The 25,001-nt window shown below is 48.4% G+C and overlaps 1 protein-coding gene and 1 long non-coding RNA gene across 12 annotated transcripts in view; one reads left to right on the top strand and one right to left on the bottom strand.

Moving 5' to 3' along the window:
• Positions 1 to 432: 432 nt before the first annotated feature.
• LOC146768070 (uncharacterized) lies at positions 433 to 24,229 on the top strand. The gene is made up of 6 exons (XR_014954089.1): positions 433 to 1,680; positions 3,209 to 4,590; positions 8,735 to 15,247; positions 21,994 to 22,073; positions 23,451 to 23,641; positions 23,813 to 24,229. It is a non-coding gene; the product is annotated as an uncharacterized LOC146768070 (long non-coding RNA).
• Positions 3,347 to 25,001, bottom strand: part of WDPCP (WD repeat containing planar cell polarity effector) — a 164,685-nt gene continuing 143,030 nt past the window's right edge. For 9 of the 11 annotated variants that reach the window (XM_085576151.1, XM_085576146.1, XM_085576153.1 and 6 more), the window contains 4 exons: positions 18,126 to 18,261; positions 11,602 to 11,696; positions 10,193 to 10,221; positions 3,347 to 4,407 (listed from right to left, as the gene is read on the bottom strand). In XM_085576151.1, the coding sequence (XP_085432277.1) occupies positions 4,357 to 4,407; positions 10,193 to 10,221; positions 11,602 to 11,696; positions 18,126 to 18,261 (311 nt within the window). In that variant the 3' untranslated portion in view covers positions 3,347 to 4,356. Of the gene's footprint in view, positions 4,408 to 10,192; positions 10,222 to 11,601; positions 11,697 to 14,369; positions 15,213 to 18,125; positions 18,262 to 25,001 lie in introns of those variants that run through there. The other 2 variants (XM_085576154.1, XM_085576155.1) reach the window with 1 other exon arrangement.

Here is a 25,001-nt window from a genome sequence, read left to right as displayed (position 1 = left end):
GCTCTGTCCCTCTGTCCCTCTGTGCGGGTTCAGCACTGCGCTTCCAGCCCCGACTCCCGGCCGCACCATCCTCAGCCGCTGCCGGCCGCGGTCCAGCCAAGGAAGACGGGGAGATTTATTTTTTTCTCGTGCCAATCTCCCCCTCTTTTTTTACCCCCCCAGCCCTTCAGTTCGGTTGCTGGAAGCTGCCTGTCGGTGCTGCTGGGCTGCTCCTGCTCGCTCAGGACCCGCGGGACCACTGCTGCCCTGCTTGGGGCGTTGAGGCGCTGCTTGGGGAGCAGCCCCGAATTCCCACCCTCCTTCCTGCCCGGGGTCCTGCAGCAGCGCCCGCTGCCCCTGGAAGCTCCGGGGCTGTGCCGTGCGTCCCCAGCCCGGGGTGCCCCGGCGGCCTGGGGCAGCGCTGGGTGAGAGGTGCCGGTGCTCCCCGCGGCTGCCGCGGGGAGGATTTCACATCCCCCCTCCCGCAGCACCTGCCCCGCTTTCCCCCTCCAGCATCCCGGCGGGGCTGGCGCTGGCTGGCGGCGGGAGAGCAGCGGGATCAGCCCCGGAGCCACCCGCGCCTCTCCCGTGCCGCCTCCGGGCCCCGGGGCGGGGGTGCCCCCGCACCCACCGGGGCAACGGGGAGCTTGGGAGGGGGCGAGCGACCGAGCCAGTGTTGGGGGATTTTTGTTTAAATGGTTCTTTCCCCTGTTGTCTCCTTCTGTGGATATATATGGATAAAATATATGTAAGTATATTTAAACAAAACATATGTACTTCTACTATGAAATAATTGTTATTTTCTTCAATCACCAAAGCGTGGCTGTACAGACAGTTTGAGTGAGGGCCACGTGTGCTGGTGCATCAGTCCATGCATCCCCAAGCCCTTCCTTTTAAAGGGGAAAAAGTCACCACAGCCCTCCTGGGGCTGGGGGGGAAAAAAAAAATCTGTGCTGGGCACAAAATGAAAAGGAGTTGCTCTCCAAGATTTAGTGAGCACTTGAGAGACAAGAACCAGCAGGTGGGCAACACACAATCCCCCAGACACACACCTTCTGTCATCTTTAAACAAAAATGGTGCACACTTCATTGTTGTTACAACCCAGGACAATTGTCCTTGTAAACTGTGTTCCACTATAACTCTGTAAGTGATGCTGAGAGCCACAGCCAAGAGGGGAGCCTGAGTTTTGGTTTTGGTGATGTGGTCCTAAACCTCTTCATCCAGTGCCCCACAGTGTGGGTGGACCAGAGCTCTGCTTTGGGGTATTGGAATCCAAGGGATGCTTGCGTCCCCCCTTTCCTCCCCTGATTTAGGCACCAGGAATACCAGGTGCCACTGATCAGTGCTTTATGCAGCAACTCCCACACTGCAGTTTGGGTGTTTTCCTGGGCCACTCACACAGATCTGGAACACATGGTGTTGAAGCTGCCTGTTGAGCACAGGTGGTTTTGGAGCCATAAGAGGAGACCTGGTCAGATCACACCAGATCATGGCTGTGCTCTCTGTGCTCAGCTCCGTTTGCTTTAATTTTTTTTTTTTTTTCCAGTCAGTGCCAGTTCTGCCTCTTGGTGGGTGAGCACGGGCTGGGAAGGGTCATGCCTGGGTTTGGCCCAGAGCCCTCCCTGTTTTGCAAACCTCTCCCACTGAGGGTACCTGAAGGCTGGCACAGGCGCTGGCACCCCGGGCGTGAGTCACGGCAGGTAAGGTGGCACGGCGCCGTGCCCGGCTCCAGGGGCAGGCACCAGCAGGATTGCCAAGCTTTTTAGGGCAACCCGCTTCTGAGGGAGCTGCCTGCTTGGCTCATGCCTCGCCTCTCCAGCGAGGAAGCTGCTGGGTGCGTGGCTACCATTATTATTTATTTTTAATTAAAATCCCACTTGCTGCTGGAGCTGCGGGGGCCCACGGGCAGGGTCAGCCCCGCGCTGCTCCTGCCTCTGCTCCAAAGGCTCCTGGGGCTTTCCTGCCAGGAGCTGAAGGGCCAGGATTTGGGGTGGGCAGGAGGAGGGGCAGAGGGGACAGCATTGCCCAGCTTGGGTTGCCCTTAGCTTTTGCACTGGTGCTTCACAGACCTGGAATAATCCACGAGCTTTTTGCTGCTCCCAGAGCATTAGCTCTGTGTCCCTGCTTTGCTGTGGAACCCCTGTGCATGGCAGGGAGCTGGGACAGCTGGTGATGAACACCCTCAGTGGCCATGCAGAGGTGGGCAGGGGCAGGACAGGGCTGCTGCTGCCTGGGGTGAGCAACTCCTCTTTTGGGTGCAGGACCTGCTTTGGGAACTCGAGCTATAATGACTGAGCACGACTTAAACTATTAACAAATTATAACTAAAAATTCTGTTGTAAGTTTCAGAAGTTGTGTCCACTAACACAACTTCTTACAGTTATTTTGTAGGCAGCCTTCCTGGCAGGGAGCAGAGAAAACAGGTGATTACACCTGAATAAGGAACCACTGGTTTGTGGTTTTCCCTGCGCTGACCTCTGTGTTAGCCAGTTGCTGCTAATTCATACACTTTGAGCAGCAATTAAGGCATATAAAATCCCATGTTGGTTCCAAACCTGTTTTGATTTTGTCAGTGAAAAGTCTGCAGGTGAACCTCCCAGCTGAGGAAGCTGCTCTGCTAGAGAGCTCTCCTTTCATGTCACACTGCCGAGCACAAAATGCTGTGGGGAAGGAGGATGGTGAAAATGGTCACAGGGCTGAAGCCTAAAAGGAAACCCCTGCCCATTTCCAGTTAAATCCCTATTCAACTTTTTTTTTTTTTTCCTGGATGGATAGGACTTTTCCAAGAAAACCGTGTGAGGATGTTTTTTTAATGAAAAACTGCAATTTTAGGAAACAGCATTCTGGACTTTATGTACATTTCTAGTATCACTTCCTGTGTATTTTTAAGCTGAAATCCTCTTAGCATGCAAAGTAAATAGATTATGATATACTGCAGGATTAAGAATCACTGTCTGGTGTCAGATTAATCCCTCATATAGACCATCACTTGTACTGACAGAAATATGGCTGCAATTCAGCAAAATAGCTGTATGGCAGGGCCATGTGCCACAGCCTCTTGGGCAGAACGAGCCCCCCGTCAGTGCCACGTGTTTTCCAGAAATTCCATTGCAATCCGTGGGACATTAAAAGGATGCTCTTCTATCAGCTTGGTCACCACCACCTTGGCTGTGAGAGGCAGCAGCTGCTGTGTTTCAAAGCCATTTTTATTTGTTTTTCCCTCTGGAGTGTACAAAACCCTACAGGCTGCAAGCCCTTGGGTGCCTTCAAACCTCAAACCAAAGCATCTCTTTGGAACCACGCGTGGAAAGGTGCAGACTGGGAGGAACAGTGCGACCAAAATCACCTACCAGGCATAGGGCAAAATGGACTGCAAATATTTTATTTGGGTAAAAGCAAAGTTTTTGTTAATGAAATACTTCTAATGGCTTGTGGGGTATTTTTTATTATTATTTTTTTACATTGTGCCTTCATTTTCAGTCCATTGTGCAGATCTGTTCACCGCATAAAACCAACTGCAAGAAGCTCGCTGGCTTTGGGTTTCAACCACCCAGTGCTCCCCAAAAAGCTCAAGATTAACCCACATCTGTGCCTATGACAGAGCACAAAATATCTGTGCTCCATCAGGTGGTGGAGGAAGGACCCACGATGGTGCTTGCCCCTCTCCTCTGCCAGAAAAAACCAGAGAGGGCTGGCACAGGTTCCCTTCTCAGTGCATTTTCTCTTTGTGGTTAGAGAGGCAGATTAGAATCTGGACTCCAATGGAATGATGCTTAAGAGGCTCTGCATCTTTTTTTTTCAAGGCAAAATAATGGTTATTCAACTAAGATGATATATCTAGATATGAAAATTGAGAGCATTCTTTGAAAAATGCCGCTGACTGTGAAAGGCTGCTCTTTCACAGAGGTATCCTGAGTGAAGATTTTATCTGCTGGTATCTCAATAGGACGGTTTTCAGAGCCTTAAGTGGAAATTCAAATCTGCTTCCAAGTGAAGATTGTAAAAACATATAATGCATAGAGGATTACAGACTTTCTCCTGAAAAGCTTATGGATTCATCCAAGAAACCCCACCAAATTTTTCAGCATTGAGTTTGCCCAGTAAATGGGGATCAGCAATTATTCGCTTTTTTTGACATCTTTGATGAAAATGTCACCAAGTTGCCCTCCACAAGCAAACACAGGACACTTTGTGTGTGGACTTATCAATATGAACTCAGAAATAATTTGGAGGTCTAAGAACAGGATATTTTCTAAGCCTGGTGTTTTGTCATCTGCCAGTGGTCAGTCCCAGGGCTGGCTGGAATTTTGCCAAAGGACTTCCCGTGAACTTCATCACCTCGGTGAGGTTTCCTCTTCTCTGCTTGGGCAGCTCAGTCACACCAGCCCAAAGTGCACAATTTGGAGAGACCCACTGCCTCCAGTCTCCTGTGGGGGAAAGACAGGCAGGATCAAGCAGGCTGCAGGGAGAGGCACTGGGGGATGGGAACACGGGTACCAAAATACCTCCCCAACCCAGGCAGAAGAGAGATAATTATAGACACTGTCCCACTTTGGCCTGGGGATGAAGGATGGAGCCCCAAAATGGTGAAGATGGGCTTTTCATTCAAGGTAAGGCATTTCTCATCTGTTTTCAAGCCCCTTCACACCCCGCTGCCCCTGCTGTTCCTGGGAAAATCAGGGGCTGCAGCTCCAGGGACTGTGCATGCTGTTCCCTGGCACGTGAGGGGCTGCCTTTGACATCCCTCACCTGGTGCTTGGAAACCTATTGGTAAAAGTGAATTTTAGGGTTTTGTTACCTTTTAATTAGGCTGGGTTAATGCCCACGTGTGGCCAGCCAGGTTTTAAAGTGGGGATGGCATTTGGCGTTCCTCACACGATGCAAAGGTGTGATTTAAGCACAGATCCCATCCTGCACTCTGTGCCTGTGCAGGGTGGAAGCCTGAGCCCTCTGGTTTTGCAGAGGACATGGAGATGGGGAGGATGTGTGCCACCAGCAGAGGTTATTTCATAACCCGGGCTAGGGCTAGCGTGCCTGCAAAATGCATGAAATGCTTTGCCTTGGAAAGCGATGTAGTCTAGTGAGTCATTGCTTTCTTTTGAATTACAGATGAGTAGCCAGCCCTACATGATGCAAAGAAAAAAAAACTAGGTGTGGAGCTGGAAACAAAGGGAAACGTGTGTTTGTCCTATCTCAGAGGGCAAAACACATTGGCTGGCGTGGGAAGAGGGGGTGGGCTTGGCAGCAGGAGGTGCCTGTCAGGGCTGTGTCAGGCTGTGGGTGCACTGGTGAGGGTGCACAGGACTCATTTGAGTGACTCCCTGGCTCCCTGACTTCAGGAAAGATTAAAAAAAAAAATCTCCTAGCTCCTGAAGCTTCACGAGGAACCTTTATCAGAGCAGCAGCTCCATCTCTTGGCATGTGCACTTCACCACAGAGATAGAGATCTCCCTCCAAGACATCATTCTCTCCACGACTTCCTTGTCTCAGCATGGAGGGAGCAGTGAAGGTGCATCAGCACCAAACAAGCTCTGGATGGACACGGAGCTTCCAGCCCATGGCTTGGCTCTTCCCTTGCAGGGAGATGGTGAGAGGTGGCCCTGACAAAATACAACCCCTTGAAAACCCTCAGGGGTATTTTGAAGATGATTTGAAACTGTCCCTGATGTCCCACCTGAAGCAGTGCCTGCATCCCAGACCCCATCAGGTTATTCCAGTGTGGAAACGTGAGCACAGCTTCACCACGGCGACTGTGCTCAGTGAGGCACCTCTCACTTCAGGGAGGTTATGAGGTGCCTTCATGGTGGGACTGTGTGTATGTGCCTTGGGTTTTGGGTGGCTTCCAGCTTTCTCTCCTTGCTCTCCGAATGACACCTGCTGGAGGCTTCAAAAAACATGTGTGTGTTTTTTTTCCCAGTAAAGCCCTGAGGAGAATCAGTGGCTGAATTTTTTGGCCCCAGAACTGTGTCAGGGCCTTATGCAGAGGGGTTTCTGCTGGTGGTTGCTCTGGGGATGAAGAGAGTAGGCGGGCAGGTGAATGCAGGCTGGAGAAAGACCCCACACCATATCTGACCCTGTAAGAGTTCAAGTCTGTTTGGGTAGGGTCCCTGTTGCTCAAGGTGCAAGGTCTGGAGTGCACCAGGTGGGTATTTGACCTGGGTTTGTGATTTGTGCCTCTGTCTGGGGAGATGTGAACAAGAACCCAGCCCTGCAGACCTACCTACTTGCTTTAAAAAAGAAAAAACAAACTTAAAAAAAATCCTATCTGCAAACCTCTCTGGTCACACTGAAGCACCCTGGCGGTGTCGCGTGGGAAGCCTGTGATGTGGCATGAAGCTTGCAGAGGTATTTCATGTTAATCAGAGGCTGAAGAGTGGTAATGACTGGAATCCTCCTCTGCTATCTGCATCTTTTCTGCTGTAGCAGCCCGGCAACAAAAGGTGCCGTAATAATCTGATGAGAGTTGATTTCCATCGTGCAGAAGAGAGGGATGTGCAGGAGCAGGGGCAGCCAGCGCTGCTCCCTTTGGCAATGAGCTGCTGGTCCTCCAGAGAAGGAAAACGTGCACATCCTGACAGGAGAGCATCTCCCTGTGCCCCGCGGAGCTCGGATCGTGGGGCTTTCCACGCTGACGATGTGGTCCCGCTCCGGCAGGAGGAGGGAGGAGCGCGCTGGGAAGGCACACCCTGTAATTGAAAAGCCGCGAAGTCCTCTCGGACCTGCAGGGATGGCAGGATGGAGGCAGTGCTTTGCTCTGTCTCCACAGGTCCGGGGCACAGCAGAGGATCCTCCTGGAGTGGGAAGTACAGAGAAACCTCTTCCCCGCGCTGCGGTGCTGCTCCCAGGAGGATACGCTTTTTCTCCTGGGATTATCCTCAAGGGCACGATGAAGGTGGGAAAGGACAAGAGTGGAGAGAGGAGAATAAAGGAAGAAGCCCCAGGAAATTATTTTAAACGTCTGTTTTATTCAGATGAAGACTGCCTGGTTCCAGGCTGCAGGAATGACGAGGTGGAAGGACATGCCTGGTGGTAGGATCCATAGGTACCGCTCCTTCTCACTGGGAATGCCTTCTTTCCCTTGAATAGCACAATACAAAACCATTCTGGATGACAGATAATCCACTGAGTGATAATATATTATCACCTGGTAGCCATAAGGAGCCATTGGCATCTTAAGTTGCCTGGTAGAAGATCAGTCTCTGGTCCAGGAGCAAGAGAGCAGTTGAGATGAACATTTTCCAAAGGGTCTTGTTTGCACCAAGGTAGGTGACCAAGGTGTTTGGAGCCTTAGTTTCACTGATCCAACCCCGGGTGCTGCTACATGGGAACCCTGAACTAACCTACACAGTTGCTCAAGATTACCAAATCCCAGAAAAACACAGAGCAGGAGGGACCTCTGGGACCGCCCTGCTCAGAGCAGCAAGGCTGGCTGGGTCTCAAGCAGCACGGTCCTCCAGACCACTCTAATCTCACCTCCAGGATGGAACACGAACACCAAATCCTGGCCACTCCAAAGACTGAGGATGGGATGCTCACTTCTCATCTGCTTCAGCCCTGCTGCCTGAGGAGCCATACCCACGCAAGCCACGCACAGGGCAAGGAAAGCTGCAGGTGATAACCTCATTGCTCCATCTGTCTTCATCCCCACCTCTGTGCTCAGCTGTGGGATCCTCTGGCCAGCCCAAAACCAGGCTGGCAAAGCCACCTAAGATTGCATTTGTCCTGCTGCCAGCTGAGGAGACCTCAGCAGCCCTTGCCCACCATCACCCTCACACCCCTGGGCTGCAGGCAGGACACAGGTGGGCTGTGCTGGCGCTGGAGGGACACAGGTGACCCCCATGGCAGCACAGTCTCGCCTCTGAGCCACCACTAACGCTCTCCTCCAGAACACAAATCTTGTTCAACAGCTTGAGCGCTGCTTGGCAGTGTGACAGCCAGCTGCTCTGGCAGGTCACTGGGAACAGTTTGTTGCACGATCCCCACAGTTTCAGGGAGGAGAAGCTTCCTCATAGCTGAGAGCAGCAGCGCCGAGATGCACCTACAGGAGAGGGGCCCGTGCCAGGCCCGTCCCTGCCGCGGCCGCTTGCGCTGGGAAAGGTCACCCTGGCTCCAGCCCGTCCCCAGCAAACTGCAAAGGAGGGCAGAGCAAATCCTCCAGCTCACAGCTGCAGGGATTCTCCTGCAGAATTGCCTGTGCAAGAAGGGCCGGGTTTTGGGTGTGCTCCCCTCGGGTGGCACCAAGCCCAGCATTGTGCGAGCTCCCGCTGAGGCAACGCGCGGGAAGCGGCGGCGGGGACGCCAGGCGGGGTGGCAGTGGCACCTCAGGAAGGGGCTGTCCATCGGGCACCAGGCTGCTGCTGGTGTCCAGGGCAAGGGCTGCTGGTGGCGGGTTTGGGATGAGCTCAGCTAAAGGCACAGGTCGCTCCTGCTGGAAGGATCTGGTCTGATTTGCTGGGCGCTGGTTCCCGTGCTGGTACCCAGCTACTTGAATTTCCACATGCCGTTAAAAGTCAGGACAAAATGGTGATAGAAGTGTTTTCCCAGAAGCATAAAATTACTGTTACGTGGATGGCTGCTCTTCTCCAGAAGCCTTGGTGTGCACTAGAGGCTCCCCTTACCCTGCCAGCCATCTTCCTCTGCAGCCCATGGCTGCTGCCTCCCTTCCCTGGGTCAGCAGCTCAGATGGAAGTGCCCCATTCTCCTCTGCACAAGCAGCTCTGGGATGTGTGCTGAAATCAAAACACCTTCTCCCAGGTCACAGAGGTCACACTTTGACCCACCAGCTTTGAGCAACGGTGACCACTCAGTTGCAGAGATTTCTGGAACCAAGGAATGCTTTAACCACGCCCTTGGGTAAGTCCTTAATGACGTGATGGCAAAGCTTTCTTCTGTGCATCATTCTCCTTATACAGCCTGAGTGTTTGGGCTTGTGGATTTCACTGTTATAGTCCAGAGATTTCAAATGAACTTCTCAACTTATTAATTCAATTGCTTATGTGAAGGCAAGGAGATCTTCCACAGAGCTCGGGGAAGGAACAGTTAACTGCTGGCTAACCCAGCTGCAAGCCTGGGGATCCCACCAATATCTTCAGACCATCACTGCTGCTGTGCTTTACTTCACTCTGTGTCCTGAGGCCACCGAAATCATCCTGAGGCCAACGGAGAGGTCCCGTGAGATGAGGATTTCCCTCTGGTGTGACCCTGATGTGGTGAACTCTGGCACCTGGTCCCCAGCCTGCGCCCATCCTCCACCCAGTGCAAATGCACAGGGGCCTGCAGGAAGCTGCAGAGGTGGGGCCGCTGTGTGTTCTTCCTCAGTGCTTCAGGACTGGTAGAACAGCTCTTAGAGCACAATTTTACTTGGCACAGGCTGGTTTTGTAATGAAAGAAATAAATAAGTGCCATCCTGCTCTGCTGGAAGGTTGAAGTGTTTCCTTTCTTTTTTTTTTTTTCAATGATCTATTTGCACTGAGGCCAAACACCGAATACTTTGGCCTCAAAAGCAGAAGTTTAAACAGGAATTGCAATTGGGAGAAGGCTAAAACACAGGCACTCTTGTGCCTTCATGGGTTGTTTTATCATTTGTTATGCTTTATTTTAGTTTTTCCTTTATTGCAGAGCTGAGGAAGGCGTTTGTGCTGCGTGCTGCTGACTCACCAGCTCCGAGAGAGGCTCGCCCTGTGCTCTGCGTGCACCTCCACTGACTCCCAGCCACCTGGGAGCCCAGAGCAGGCCAGGAGGGAATGTCCCCTGGCAGATGGAGGACATGGTGGGCAGGGTAGGGTTTCCCTGGCTTGGAAGCGTGCGGGACAGGGAGAGGGATGAGATCTGGGGGTTGGCAGTGCGGGCAGGGATGGGCACCCTTCCTGGCAGCACCTCGCAGTGCAATCAGAGTTATCATGAAGCCACAGGGCAACACCTCACCCCTTTTCCCTGCAATCTTCCTCTTGGAAGTGCCAGTCCAAGGGCTGGTTAGCTGGTTAGTGGGAGAAAAACGTGGCTGGAGGATGGGAGCTTTACGTGCTGTGCTCAACACAAAGCAGCAGGTGAAGCCCTACTCTAGCAGAAGCGTGCGGGAGCCTTGCTACCAATTCCAGCAAGAGCCCTGCAGGCAGACAGCTTGCATGGACAGGCTTGGGGAGTTTCAGGAAGCTTCAAAATAGAGTAAATAATAATAAGCAGAAATAAAATAATAAATCAGAAATGGGTTACCTGCTCTGAAGGAATGGTTTTCATATTTCCTAAAAAAAAAAACCAAACAAAAACATCCACCATGTTATTTACATTTCATTTAACTCACTGAAAAACCCAAGCAAACAGAGGTATTACTTTCACTTTTTTGATAAAAAAAAGCTATTTTGTATCATGTTATTCAATGGATGAATTAAAATACTTAATATATTGCTTACACAAGTCTATACACGTAGGATATGCATATTCCCTCAAACACCACAAGTTAAAGCAACCATGATTTTTGTGGATGAGGCTGTGTGGAGATGCAAGGCCAGCAGCAGCTCAGGGATCCCAGGTGGTCCCAGCTCAGTGGAGAGCTCTGCAGGACTGGGATGGGCAGTCTGGGACAGTGGTGGCTGCAGCCCTGCAGTGGGGTAGCCCTGGGGTGGTGGGGCTGGGCACAGGAGTGCTCAGCTCGTGTCTTGGGAGGGCTGTGTGCTGCCAGGTTGCTGCAGGAGCTGCTTTGGGATGGGGCTTCATGTTACAGCTTGAGCAGAATTACCAGCTGCCAACATCAAAAGGACGTCCTGCTGCAGGCAGTGTCCTTCTGCCCCTCGCTTGGTGCTGTCTTCTAATCCCCACACGGGGCAGGTTGGCTCATGGGATGGACAAAAGCCCACGGGAAAGAAAACTAGCAGCTTTTTTGGGGTGGGTTAATGGGCTGTCAGCTCCCTGCATGGTCCCGAGAACGTGGGTGGGAGGAGGTGAGGGGGCAGCAGGACTGACCCGTGGTGGTGGTGGCATGTTCAGCTTCACTGCACGCTGGAAGTGTGTCCATAACTGGCTTGTTTGAAATGATCTCTTTCAGCTGTGGCTGTAGGAACCACCTGGCCTCCCCATGCCTGGAGACTGGCTCCATTCCTACCTACCTGTCTGTACAGCACGGGACACCCGGACAGGGCAGGAGATAAAAATCCTCGTCTCGCCCCTTGTGCAAACACTCTGACCTCTCCCTGCCTGGCTGCTGCACGGGACAGCTCTTTACCCACGAGCTGCTGGTGCTGGGCTGCTCCTGCCTGGCTCTGCTGTGATGGGAACACCAAGCACCACCAAAGCCAGGCAGAGCCCTCGCCTCCTCCAGAGCCCCGCGTGCGCCGCTGCTGCCCGAGCCAGGGGACAGAGCCACAACAGCTGGGAGTGACAAACCCTGCCTGTTCCTGTTAAATCAGGGATACTGCTGCTAGATAAGGAGATCCAGGTGATTGGTTGACTTATTCGACTTTCCATGAGCCAGTAGCCGAGTCCTTCTGCCTTTCCCTGCTAGGAATACACAAACTGAGCTCATGCTGCAGTGCCTTGCTTTTTTCTCCTGGACCCAAATGAATGTTCAAGATATGAATTACCAATATTTCTAGCTTCATCCCACTGAAAGAGACTTGCTCACTTACCCTTCTGGCTGCTGGACATGGTTTTCTGGATCAGGGAGGTGGTGTGGCCATTTGCTCCAGGCTCAGTGTCCTCTGCTTGTCTGCGGCTGGTGGGTCTTGGAAGACAAAACAGAAGAGATAGAAGGGGAGGGAGCAATGCCTGCAGAGCTGGGGAGACACTGCAGAGCAGAGTAAAGCTGTTCTGTTTGTTTTCTATCTTTTCCTGGCCACAAACTCCAGCTCTTTTCCAGCAGATGCCAGTAGGTTTGTTGACTGAGTGTCACTGGGATCGCTCATTTGGCCGTGCAGTCGCCCCAGCACTGTCCTGTCATTCCAAGGCAGAAAGCTGGTGGTGTTTTGAGTAATTACAGTTTTGTTAAGCAGGACAGACTGGGGACATGTAACACACAGAGCAGGCACCAGGCACTGCTGGCAGCCCAGCACGGGGAAAGTTGGGCAGGTGCCAGGAGAGGAGGATATCAAACCCAAAATACAGCACTGATTTTCTGAAATTTTTGTCCCTACACCACTTTCATCACTGAAACCCAAGTTGTGAAAGAGGTGCAGGGAGGAAAGCATCAACTATGTGCTATGGAAAATGCAGATGAATTAATTTATTGTTTTTTTTTTTTTCTGTTGTTGGTGTTTTTCTTTGTTTTTTTTGGGGGGGGGTTGTTTTTTTATTTTGTTTGTTTTTTTGTTTTGTTTTGGTTTGGTTTTTTGGTTTTGCTAGTCTTGGTTTCTTCAGCCATCATTAGTCTCTGCTTACACAGCCATGTGGAAAGGCAATCCATTCCCAGTGCAGTGGAACTGGAAACCTGGAGGCCACATCTTGGCTTGCTGGCTCGCCTCTCGTCCTGCCATCCACAACCTGCCAAGTGCCCGGTGAAGTCCAAGGGAGCATTGCTTTCATCAAGAATGAGTCAAGTAGAGAAAATAAACTAAACATCCAATGCCAGGCCAACTGGGAACTCTTTTGGGAGGCTTCTCATCATTTGGGTAGCTTTTCCTCCTCAGTGGATGTAGTCATGTTTGACTCAAGGGTGGCTTGCAGCTACGACAGCGCTGCAGCTGTGAGAATAAAGATGTGAACCTTTTTGTGCAGCACCCAGTTCCTTCATTGCTGCAGTGCAAAATCTCATTCATCTTTGATAATACAAATAATAAATTCCAGGCATAAAAAGCCCTTTATTACTGATAAGAACATAAATAATTAAAGAAAAAGCTGAGATTTTCCCCTGCCCTTGTCTTCCCACTACCAGCCAGAAGACAGCTATGCAAGCAGCTGGGCACATGTAAAGCAGCTAAAAGCATCTCTCCTCATCAGCTTTCTCCAGACATTTTTAAGCTGCAGTAATGCAACTCTCCCATCACACTAAGCTTTATTGGTTCAGTATAAGAAACTAAGAAACTTCATTGGAGACCAGATTATGCTGGTTGCAAAAGTGGGGGGATTCTTCTGCTCTTCAACCCCATTATCTCCTCTGTAGTGTCTTGATCAGCTTTCTTACACACAGCCTTGGATTCTACTGAGACTGGCAAATTGCTTTTTTGGCTGTCAAATTGCCATAACCCTTCTATTTTTATGTTTTAAAAGAGCTTAAAACCCTCCATCCTCTTTGGATGTGTCTTTAAAATTGACCAGTACTGGGAGGATTTCATGTATATCCAAAGGCTTAGAAGAAGATGTTACCTCTACTGAGCTTCTAGTTTTACAGTCAACAGACATGAAAAGCCCAGCAGGGATAAAAGGAACTTAACCAGTTCAGTCTAATGCATATAAATCTACCTAAGAGCTCAAGGCACTGGAAGTACTCAATGCACTACATTTATCTGAGTCTAAGATACAGAAATGGGTCTTCAGCCCACATGCCACATGTCCCATTTTGATGCCAAGTTAATATGAATTAAGAGACTGAGATGAATAAACAAGGTCAGTCTGGGCTGGGCCAAGTTGAATCAATGTAAAATAATTGTCAGTATTTTCTGTCAGCAAGGCTGGTTTATCTTGGCTCAGGCTTCTCAGTGCTATAGATTATAAAATGTTTTCAGTGGAACAGTTGGCAGACATTTTATTGATTTTTCTTTGTTTTGTGAATGCTGGAAAAATTTCCATTAAGTATACACACCGTTCATGTGATGAAGCCAAATTGCTTTTTCAGACTTTTCTTTCTTCAAGTGTGCTAATGCGTTAATACATTAGCAACCTAATTTAATCAAGGGGACCTTTGTCTGGAATCAAGAGGCCATGGAGCACACCTTGATGCATCTTGAGCACTCATGGGCTCAGAAGAGTTAATTTTGTATTTTCAAGGTGCAGTGTGCACACTGACTGATTAATTTGCCCCTCTGAATTTGGTAATGTATTATCTTAGTTTTACAGATGTAGAAATTGAGAGTGCAACTTTGCACCAAGCCAATGATATCTGCCTGCTGTTGCACTCTTGAGGCACATGAAGCTCCTGGGCAGTGGCAAAGAATAAGGAAGAGAAGAAAGAGAAGGAAAGAGGGGGAGGGCTGCAGCAGCCAGGCAGGAGCAGCACTGGGTGCAGCTGAGCTCCTGGATCCCACACCTGACATGAATTTCCTCCATCACCTCCTCACATCCCTGCATCACGCCTATTAACAGAGTTAATTTGGAACTGAAAGCTGCTCAGGCACATAGAGCAGGTGGTAGGATTACACCTGAACCTGGAAGATGTTATCCCTCAACCTATATTGCTGCTATTTTAAGACTGGGTTTGCTTCCTGGTCAAAGAGGACTTTTGAAAAAGGCGGGAGCCATAACGGTGAGAAACTCTTATTTTAATTGCACAGAACAGTCATTTAGCAGTAAGAAATCCATTTAATGTTGTTTTTTATGTGACACGCAAAAGGGGATGCTGTAGGATAATCTAATTCCCTCCCTCTATGTTGATTTAAGAACAGATCTGAAAGATACTGTTAGAACTTCCAAAGGTTTGCTTAGGAAAGCATCTGCTTGCTCAGTGATGCTACAGATTCAAAATATACAGACATGCTCATGAGATTAAATAAGAACTTTGTAGAGAAATAGGAATGTGCGTATTTTAAAGAAAGTTTTATTGTAAAAATCACTGTGATGACAAACACTTTTGCCTTCTATCCTAATAATTTGTACTAAAACAATAGCCCAATTAAAATGGGAGTGGTTCTGGGTTGGGGGATGGGGACTAGATAATTGGATAATGAGCTACAAACCCCTCCAACCCAGCTTCACATGCACCCTGACACTGCCAACAAATGGAAGACCCTTAAGCCCACAACAGATTGTGGTAAGGAAAGAGAATGGCACACTGGTGGGGAGGAAACCCACCCTGCAGCTCCCAGGGCCCGTGGCAGAGGAGTGAGGCTCTGGAGCCAGACTCTGGCATGGTCACAGGCACTCTCTGCTTGACTCATGCAGGAATGAGCTGTGGCACAGGACCTCACTCAGCTCCTGTGTGTGGCTGAGAGGATCAGCATGCTGCCTTGGTCCTCTGAGCAACAGCATCCAAAATATCCTCCTCTGGCACAAGCTTCTGCTGCAGGCTCATGCTGATCAAAATGTTTTCATAAACAGGTAACAACAGCAATGGGAGGGCAGGAACTTCCAGGCTAAAACACAGCTGACACTTGGAAGGAGAGAAGGCAATGGTCAACACCAAAGGTAAGCCAGAGGTGAGATCTTTATCTTACAAAATTATTCACTGGACTGTGCACAGTTGGTGGTGTTTAACTGTCCTTTTCAGGTTAGAGTGAAAGAAATCAGGCAGTAAATGAAAAGCTGCTTTCTGGAATGCTGTCTTGAAATCTTTAGTGCCCATAACTTTGTGTGTGTGTGCATACAGACCAGAAATCTGACTACAGCTCTCCACAAGTGCTGCTCCCATAAAACATCATGGAGTTAAATCAAGAATAAGTTATTAAAGAAATAAACCCTTGAGATTGTTTTATGAATTATTATTTTGTTTCCATCCTCTTCTGACAATTTGCTGTCCCTGTCTTCATCCCAGATTTTGCCTTTCCTCATTAAGCAAAGGAGATTATGATGATGTGAAGAGTTAGCTGAAGTGATTTTTTAATCACACAAACTGAAAACTGGGCTCCAGTTACACCTATGCAGATGTCAAACTCCCTGAAGAGCATCAGAAACCAGGTTTATTAGGCAAGTGAAACATAAGTGTCTTCTGCTAGTCTTCACAGGGCCCTTGCTCATGACTTCTGTCTAGGTATAACTCATGAGATATGCCTCAGCTGTCCCAAGAGCTGAAATACAAGGAAGAAAGAAGTAAGTGCTGGAGATTAGCTTCCAGAAAGATGAGAGAAATGCAGATTTGGGACAGCATCCAGGACTGATAGGGGTGGTTGTGTCAGAAATGCAGTAATGCAGCAATTGGTGTGACTAGCTGGTACAAAGATGTAAAGCCAAGGCAGAGTAACAGAAGACTCTGAAAGAAGAAAGAACAGCCACTGGATACTCTTGCTGAGTCCTGCTGTGCTCTTACAGGAACTTAAAGAACCACTACTACCCAGAAGAAGCCAAAAGTCTCTGGCAATGCTGGAGTATCTGGGACAGAGAGACGAAACACTGCAATGACTGCAGAACAGAGGACAGCCCTATTTATGTAGGGTCCCAACACTAAAACTTCCTTTCTTTATAGAGATTTCTCCACATGAAGAAGCCTGATGCAGACATGGCAGCAGATGCATTTTAGAAGAGCAGCTCTGTGAAACTGGAGGCAAACCAAGCCACAGCTGGGTGCTTGTAACCACCCGTGGCTTTCTTTAAGCACAGGGAAGAAGAAATTGGAGTCACCTGTGCCTCAGCAGGTGACCTTCCCAGCCGGCTGGTGTTGTCACAGGGAGTGCCTTCGAAACCTAAATTCTTGTTGGCAGGCTTCAAGCAGCTGTGGCCAGCCAGGAGAGCCGTGAGAAGTTTTCTTCCACGGCGTTGGAGGCGGCCGCCGAAATCTCCGGCCTCGCCCGGCGGAGGTCAGCGGCATCTCCGGGTGTCCCAGGTGGAGGAGCACGGCTGGGAGCTTGCTTTATGCTCTCCAAACAAAAGCCTTGGGAAATCCCAGCCGTTTATGAAGCTCTGGAGACTGCAAGGAGGCTCAGCAACTTCTGGTGGCCCACCTGGTGCAGGCGAAGGTGGCGAGGTGGGGAGCCCAGGAGCTGGCGCAGGGCTGAGCTCTCAGCCTCTCTCCCGAGGTGCCTGACAAGGCAGACGTGGCACTGCCAGAGGTGTGTGAGTCACAGCAACCTCCAGAGGGAAGAGGGGAGCCAAAGGGAGGGAGGACAGCGTGTTCTTCCCTTGGGATCAGAGGCGTGTTGGGATCAGCCCCGGCTCAGGTGCGCTGCTGAGGGAGCTCCTTTTACTGGAGCGCTTGGAGAGCCCTCTGGAGACAATGCAGCATGGAAATTTATAATTTACCCATATCAGGCCAGTGGTATCTTCATCCCAACAGTTAAGAAGGAATAACTGTGCACTCTATTTTTAAAGCCAGCCCCACCTCCAAACCCATTAGATAGCTCTGAAAGCTTTAGAGCGTGTCCCATATCCTAAAAGTTGTAGGCAGTGTATAAAATAAGCACTTCACTCATGGTGTGCAGCTGGTAAAATGAATATAACACTGAATACTGAAAAAACTCAATGTTCCCATGCGAGAGGAGAGAGAAAACTAGTTAATATACAGTTTTCCAGAAAGAGAAGGAAGGAAGAAAATGAAGAAAGAAGAAAATGAACTGTGTGTTCAGCACAGTTACACACAAATGTCTGGGATGAATGCAATGTGGAACTTCAATGTCATACTCACACCAGATTTACTGAAAACATCCCTACAGACAGTAGGCATAGAAAATACAAATAAGCCTATAGTCTACACATTTATATACTCACTGGGAACAAATACCAGATTTTTTTCTTTTCTATCAAGAATGCATGAAGAAAAATAACAGAAACAAATGTTTTTTCAATCTTGGCAGAAGAGCTGTTTCTTTTTTATTTCCTATCCCTTGCAAGATGGTGTGCAGGTTCACTAGCAACAAAAATGCTGGGAAAAAAATCCCAATTATCAGAACTGTTGTTTCTCTCATAGCTAAGTTCAAGGTTTTAATCAGCTTCAGAAGAAGGGCACTCTCAAAAGATCTTCCCAGGGATTTTGATTACAGGCTAGTGATCTGCTTACAGGAATCTGTAAAGATCATGTCAGGTTTTTAAAAGTTCTGTTCACAACCTGCAAACTGTTAATTTGCTGTGTTTTCATTGCTGTATTTCTCTTTTCTCCACATTCAACAAGCAAAGATGCCTTTGCCCAGACTATTTAATTTGAAAATGGTTGTGCTAGTGTGTGTTAAAAGCTTGCAAACTGCATTTCTGGAGATTTCATTGTGTCTATGCCTCGTCCTCTGGGCTTCCAGGTTTTTCTTAGTTCGTAGTGTGTTAATGTTTTATTTGGTTTACAGTCATAATAACCACAGACAACTGCAGGTGTCAGGGAGGCTCAGACTATCAAACATTAATTTTGGAACCGTTCACAACTCACCCGTGGGAGCAGCTTGGTGCTGGTGGTCTGTCGGCAGGGCTGGATGCAGGCGGGCTGCACCCTCCTCCCTGCCCTGCAGATTGGTCAGGGCAAGCTTCACAAGATGGCTCTTCTTCATCTGACTGCCCCAGAAGTTCTGTTAAGATATGGTATCACACTTAATTCATCTGAAAGCACCAACCAGGCTGCCAGCTGTTGGCCATAAGGACAAGGATGTCCTCTCCTGCAAGGGATCAAACTGAATGGAAACCCACATGCTTCCACAGCTTTCACCTTTGGCTCATAAAGGAGGCCAAGTAGCCAATGACCAGCAACGAGAAACAGGTCCAAGAGTTTTTGAAAGACAGAGACAGAGTGTGTATTGGCTGTAGATAGCAAGGAGGAAATGCATTCTCTAAATTGTCAACCACAGAAGGTCCAGCTGGCTGCCAAAGGCTGCTGCATGAGCCATAGGGATCAAAGTCTTATCAACTGGACTAGTTCCCCAGAGGAATATGTGTGACTCCTTCCTTTAAAAACAAAGACTTCCCTTTGCTTTGTTTTAAAATATTTTGGTTCACAATTAAGGCCTGAAGTTTTCAGTAGGTGAAGCATGAGCATCCAATTCACAAATTCTAGTCTGAGCCTTCTAGTAATGGAAATTGTTTAAAAATATCTGAAGCACTTAAAAATATAGAAGAGGAAATGCATATTCTAGGTGTGAGACTTAAATTTTAAAAATTAATCAAAACGCAGGCTAGCAGAGTTTGGATTAAGAAAAAAAAATCCTGTTACAGATAAAGACTTTAAAAGATTTTTCTCATAATCATAAGACCCTTTTGCATTTTCCCTCCCTCTAATCCTGGTCTTGTTCCCTTGTTCTCTGCCTTCTTGGATCCTGTGTGAGCTGATCTGCAGGATGCCGTGGTGGCACTGTGGGCAGTGGGAGGATGTAACAGCCTGGTGGGTGTTGCCACGATGTTGGTTTGCATTTTGTCTGGAGACCCAGAGCTGGTTTAGGAGGGCAAATCTCCTCGTAATCCTTTCTGAACCTCTGAGTCTTAAAAATCCAATGCCGTGGGATTGCTGCGGAATATTCCTGCTCTTCGTGCCACCTAAACATTAGTGGCATCTGTGGTGTGAGGGAGGGTGAATGTGCCAAGGTTTGGCTTTCCCAGGTGGCTGGTGCTGTCTGTGCTGCTGCTCCCCACATTTCCAGCCTTTCCCCAGTGTGGGAATGGTTGAAAATGGCCAGCTCGTTTGAAGGCAGCACACCTCAAGCATGCACACCACACTACAGTAAATAAAGGTGCTAAACCAGCACTGGTGCAATTTCTCCTCCATCTTTAAAAAAAGAATCCGAAGAGAGATAAAAGCAGATGAGAAAACAAGTGTACAGGCAATGCTTTAATCTCAGAAACTTAAATCCAGGGCAAGTAAGGGAGGTTTCTCTGCAGAGCTCTTCTTGGAGCCTTGCAGAATGAAAAGCCAAGAGAACAAGAGGAACAGTATTGAGAACTTACAAAGGTTTGTGAGAAGCTGCATTTCATATACATGAAGAGCTCTGGGAAAGGGCTTAAACAAAATTCCTGTTGATGGGGGAAAAAAAAATTAGGCAAAATCCACTGCAGGTTTTGTGGCATAAACTTTGACAGTCTCTGCTTTGGAACACTGCTGTGCTCCCAGCTGGAATGGAGCTTTGGTCCTGAAGAGCCTCCCTCTTCACTTGGCCAGAATTTGTTAAGAAACAGAATGTTAAACCTTTGAATTTGCAAAATGTCAAAGCTCAGATGTACAGTGTGAGCTGAGCATCTGTAATTCATTTTTCTTTTCTCTTTTTTTTTCTTTTTCCACTTAGTAATATCTAAGGCCTAAATAATTTACCCCCTTAAAGCTACAAACTTTCACCAATATATGATGCCCATGACTTCTCCTGAGGCTGACCCAGCTCCAAGAAGTGGGGACATTTCAGAACATAAACTGGTGCAATTTCTCCTCTATCTTTAAAGAAAGAATCCAAAGAGAAATAAAAGCAGAAGAAAAAACAAGTGAGAGATGCTGAAAGAGGAGTGTGTACTGACAAAAGTAACAAATGAGAATTGGGTCAATTTTTCTTGATCTCTTTCCATCACAGTAGTGATTTGTGGTTTTTTGTCCCTGCTGAGAACCAGCACTGAGTAAATCCCAGTCCTCACACCAGCCACCTCAGTATAACTCCTGCCTGTGCTCCAGGGGGTACCCAGCAGCTTTTTAACCTGGGCTGGGATACAATTTGGATGTATAGAGTCCTTGGGTGCCATATTTCTAATATATTAATGCTATGAGCAATGAATTACAGCATGGCCAGTGGCTGATATTTTGTGCTATGGATGTAGCACAGCTACACCCTGTTAAATAATGCTGCTGGATCCATGGAAAGCTCATGGAAAACAGAGCAGTCTGCCATCTGCAAGCACAAAACCTGGGGAAGAGCAGGGCTCTTACCCACAGGACTGCAAATAGATTTCTCTGCACTTTCATATCTAAAATAAATATCTGATATGTTAAAACAGTTATGAGCATTGAACCTATTGTGGTCTGGGGATACAGCTGCAGTGTGGATGCCAGGAGTGGTTCAAAGCCACAAAACCATCAGGTATGAGCTATAAAGAAATAATTATTTTTGTTGTGGGAAATGGACTCTGTTCCCCGTGAGAAGTGCTAAAGCAGGAAAAACAAATGAGCAAGGAACACTGTTTAAACAACACAGCCCTTCCCAAACTAGAGGCAACATATCCCACTTTTAATTAGAAAGGGAAGGATTTTGGCAACACTGCCACAGAGGTGGGAGAGGGTGGTGGTCCTCACATTTAGATGAGGGCTCTGGCTGGGGTTTGGTGCTTGATGGAGACCTTTGTGCTAGCACTGGAGAGATCACAAGTTTCACCTAAGATTTTATATTCAGGCAATCCGAGATATTCCTTTGCCCTATTGCACAATAAGCTCTTGCTGTCTAAATTCTAAACTACCATTTGCTTAACATGTTAAGATCTGGGGATTTCAATCTGAATTTGAATTTCAAAAATGTGAGAGTTGGTATTGTTGGTATTGTGCAAGAATACGAATCTTTTGTGCTAAAAATATATTGTTTTTAAATCCCATTTGTCCTGATCAATATTGGGATAGCATGGTGTATACCCAACCATACAATGACCCAATGCATGGTCTACATTTCCAAAATTTGGTGATAATTGCTATTGCTGCATCTCACACCTGTCTGAAAGAGCCAAATATTTTTCTTTACAAGTCCACTGAAAGTTCTGTGCTTTAATGAGCAGGATGCTGTCTGGGTGATGCATGCAGGTGATGAGATATCACGCCTTGCCTGCCCACACATCTGTCATTATTTAAACATATCTATTCTCTTTGGAATCTGTGTCTGCAAATCAGAAGCTGTTTCCATTCTCCAGGATCCTGCGCTGGACTTCCAGGGATAAAAACGCATTTCAAAACGTGCAAATCCGTGGCAAAACGGAAATCTCCTTTTAATATTGTTTGCAAAATGGACAGCTCTACTTAACAGCAGCCATTAAATTATTTACAAAGTGGCAGCTGCTCTTGTAGCAGCCTTTTTTGGGCGTGAAAAATAAACTAGTTGATAAGTGAGAGATAAGCCATTTGACTTCCTCTTTGTGTGGCTGGCATGGTGTGCAGAGCCAATTCTGCACAATCTGATGTTTACAGAGCAATCCTCATGTGCGACCTCCTTAGGCAACAGGGACACAAGAAGCCTTTAAAACGCTGAAGCAAGCATTTAATCAGAGCTCTTCATGCTGATCTCGGGAAAATTCAATAAGTTAAAAAAAAATGTAACTCTTTCTAAAGATAAAATATCACTTTTTTGCTTCAGGAATTGCAAATATATCCCAATGAACTCCCAGTGAACCACACAGGCTTCAGCCACATTGCCGTTCTACAAAAATAAAAAAGGTAAATAGCGTTTTTCTGAGAGAAACTAATCAAGGGTCTGAAGAAATGCAAATTGTTAATTCAAGTAAGTGCTGTAAAACTGTAGACTTTACTGACAATCACATATTCTTTCTCCTGGGCGTTTAAACAAATTAATTTTTTTATATGAGCAGCTAATTCTATGTAAATAAATTCATATATCCTCTTATTATGCAATAACTTTTAAAAAATTAAGTATTTATTTTTTACCTGTTGAAAGCAAGCTGTCATGATTTTAAGACTTTTTAGGGATTTTTTAAAGGCAGATAACTGCTGCAGAAGGCATGAGATTGAGCAGGATTTCACACATTATCAAGTTATGATAACTTAATTCTATCCCAGGTTTTCTCAAACTACATAAAGCTATTTCTAAAGCCACTGCATAAAATTCTTCTGGTATCAAAATCACTGGGAACTTCCATTGCTGATTTGAGTGTGGTCAGCTCTTTTTTCTGGCTATAATTGTTCTCCTGAAAAATTTCTTTCTAAAGAAACATATTCTAATAAAATGGTTTTGTTTCAACAAATTCCTACAGGGAAACCACAGAGCCTTGTTTGTGAGTGTGGAAAAATGTAACTCTAAACTACTTTGCTTTTTCTGGGCTAGTTTTCCATGGATTTTTATTTTTAGATTATTTTTGTGTTGTTTTGTTAATTCCCAAGGTTGACATGTTTGCATTTGACAAATACAAATTGTCGAAATATTGGTTTTGTAGTACTCCTAAAAGTCATTGAGAGCAGCTGTTACTGTTTAGAGCGGGATAAGATTATTCCTGAAATTAAATCTGAATATCTCCCAGTTCTGTTGTTTAACAATTTGATGCTTGAGAAGATAAGGTATTTAGTGATTGAAATCAATCCTTAACAGTAGAATCAATCATTAATAGTAGCATAACATGTCATTATTTCACCAGTTGGGTAGTAGAGGTATTAGCAGCAGTAAAAATGTTTTAGTGGGTGTGCCAGGAAATTTAAGAATTAATATAAAAGTTATGTGATCAAACTAAAGAAGCTGCTAACATTTATAAACAACTGCTTTGTTCTGTTGCTTTTTTGGTAGTGTAGACACTTATACTTAGCAGTTTTCTGCTGCTTGCTGTGAAATCTGGTTTTAAAACCTTTCTGCAAATGGAAATGCTGAGTCTTTACTAACATTGGCCGAGATTTCCATCTCTACTACTCGTTTGCTCTGCTAGAATCATACACAAAATTAAGCTAACCGCTATACAGCCTGAAAAGTTAATTTTATATGTCCCTGGAGCCTAAGCAATCAGGTTCCTTAGAAACTACCCCAGCAGTGCTAATATTAATTAATTAAAAAACCAAAACAAAAGGGGAAAAAAAAGCTATGTCTTCCAGGGGGATGCAGATGTGGCAGCACCAAGCCGTGCTGGGTCTCCAGCTGGGAGGGAGCGAACAACCAAGGATGTGCTTCAGCTCCAGCCTGGCTCACTCGAAGGGCCTGGCTGGTGTCTCAGCAATGGGGATCCGCACCTCTGGGTGCTGTCGGCCTCCCAGCCTGGGGAGGTTTGCCGGGCAGCCCTGGCACGGTGAGCTCTGTCCCCTCCCTGTGCGTGCCTCTGAGCCAGCTGCAGCTCCGCGGTTACAGCGGCACAGGCGGGAGGACGCTCCTGGACACTGGGAGTCTTTGTTTTAAGTGATGCTTTAGGCACACGGTCTTGACTTTTCTTTGGTTTTGGTTTATTTGTTTTTAATTTTAGGTGGCTCCCTAGAAATAACTGCTTAAAAGAAAGCTGGGGAAGAGGTGCTGGCGAGCAGAGACTCTCCCCAGCTGTTCGGGGAGAAGGCTGCAGCCTTTCCACGGTGGAAACGCGGGCGCGTTCTCCCCAGCACCCCCGCGCAAGCATTCGGGGAAGATCTCATTGTTCACGAGTGATGCTCCAGGGACTCCGCAGAGGCAAAAACGCCTCCGGCGCTGCAAGCCCCAACCCACAGCGGGCAGAGCCGGCAGTGCCGAGCCTGCGAGTTCCCCGTGCCGCCCCGCGTGGGACACACCCGTTCTAACCCCGCGTGGGACACATCCGCGCCAGCCCGGGACCCCGCGTGGGACACACCCGTTCTAACCCCCGCGTGGGGCACACCCGTTCTAACCCCGCGTGGGACACACCCGTTCTAACCCCGGACCCCGTGTGGGACACACCCGTTCTCACCCCGGGACCCGCGTGGGGCGCACCCGTTCTAACCCCGGACCCCGCGTGGGACACACCCGCGCCAGCCCCGGACCCCGCGTGGGGCACACCCGTTCTAACCCCGCGTGGGGCACACCCGTTCTAACCCCGGACCCCGCGTGGGGCACACCCGCGCCAGCCCCGGACCCCGCGTGGGGCACACCCGTTCTAACCCCGGACCCCGCGTGGGACACACCCGTTCTAACCCCCGCGTGGGGCACACCCGTTATAACCCCGGGACCCGCGTGGGACACACCCGTTCTAACCCCCGCGTGGGGCACACCCGTTCTAACCCCGGGACCCCGCGTGGGGCACACCCGTTCTAACCCCGGGACCCGCGTGGGGCACACCCGTTCTAACCCCGCGTGGGGCACACCCGTTCTAACCCCGGGACCCCGCGTGGGGCACACCCGTTCTCACACCGCGTGGGGCACACCCGTTCTAACCCCGGACCCCGCGTGGGGCACACCCGTTCTAACCCCGGACCCCGCGTGGGGCACACCCGTTCTAACCCCGCGTGGGGCACACCCGTTCTAACCCCGGACCCCGCGTGGGACACACCCGTTCTAACCCCGGGACCCCGCGTGGGGCACACCCGTTCTAACCCCGCGTGGGGCGCACCCGTTCTAACCCCGGGACCCGCGTGGGGCACACCCGTTCTAACCCCGGGACCCGGCTCCTCCACCCTACGCCGCCCCTCGGGAGAAGCGCCGGCCGGACC

Source organism: Lonchura striata, chromosome 3, assembly GCF_050655825.1.
Source record: "Lonchura striata isolate lonStrDom1 chromosome 3, ASM5065582v1, whole genome shotgun sequence".
Classification (NCBI taxonomy): Eukaryota; Metazoa; Chordata; class Aves; order Passeriformes; family Estrildidae; genus Lonchura; species Lonchura striata.
Note: the sequence above shows the minus strand (reverse complement) of the source record. Positions and strands in the feature narration are given on the sequence as shown.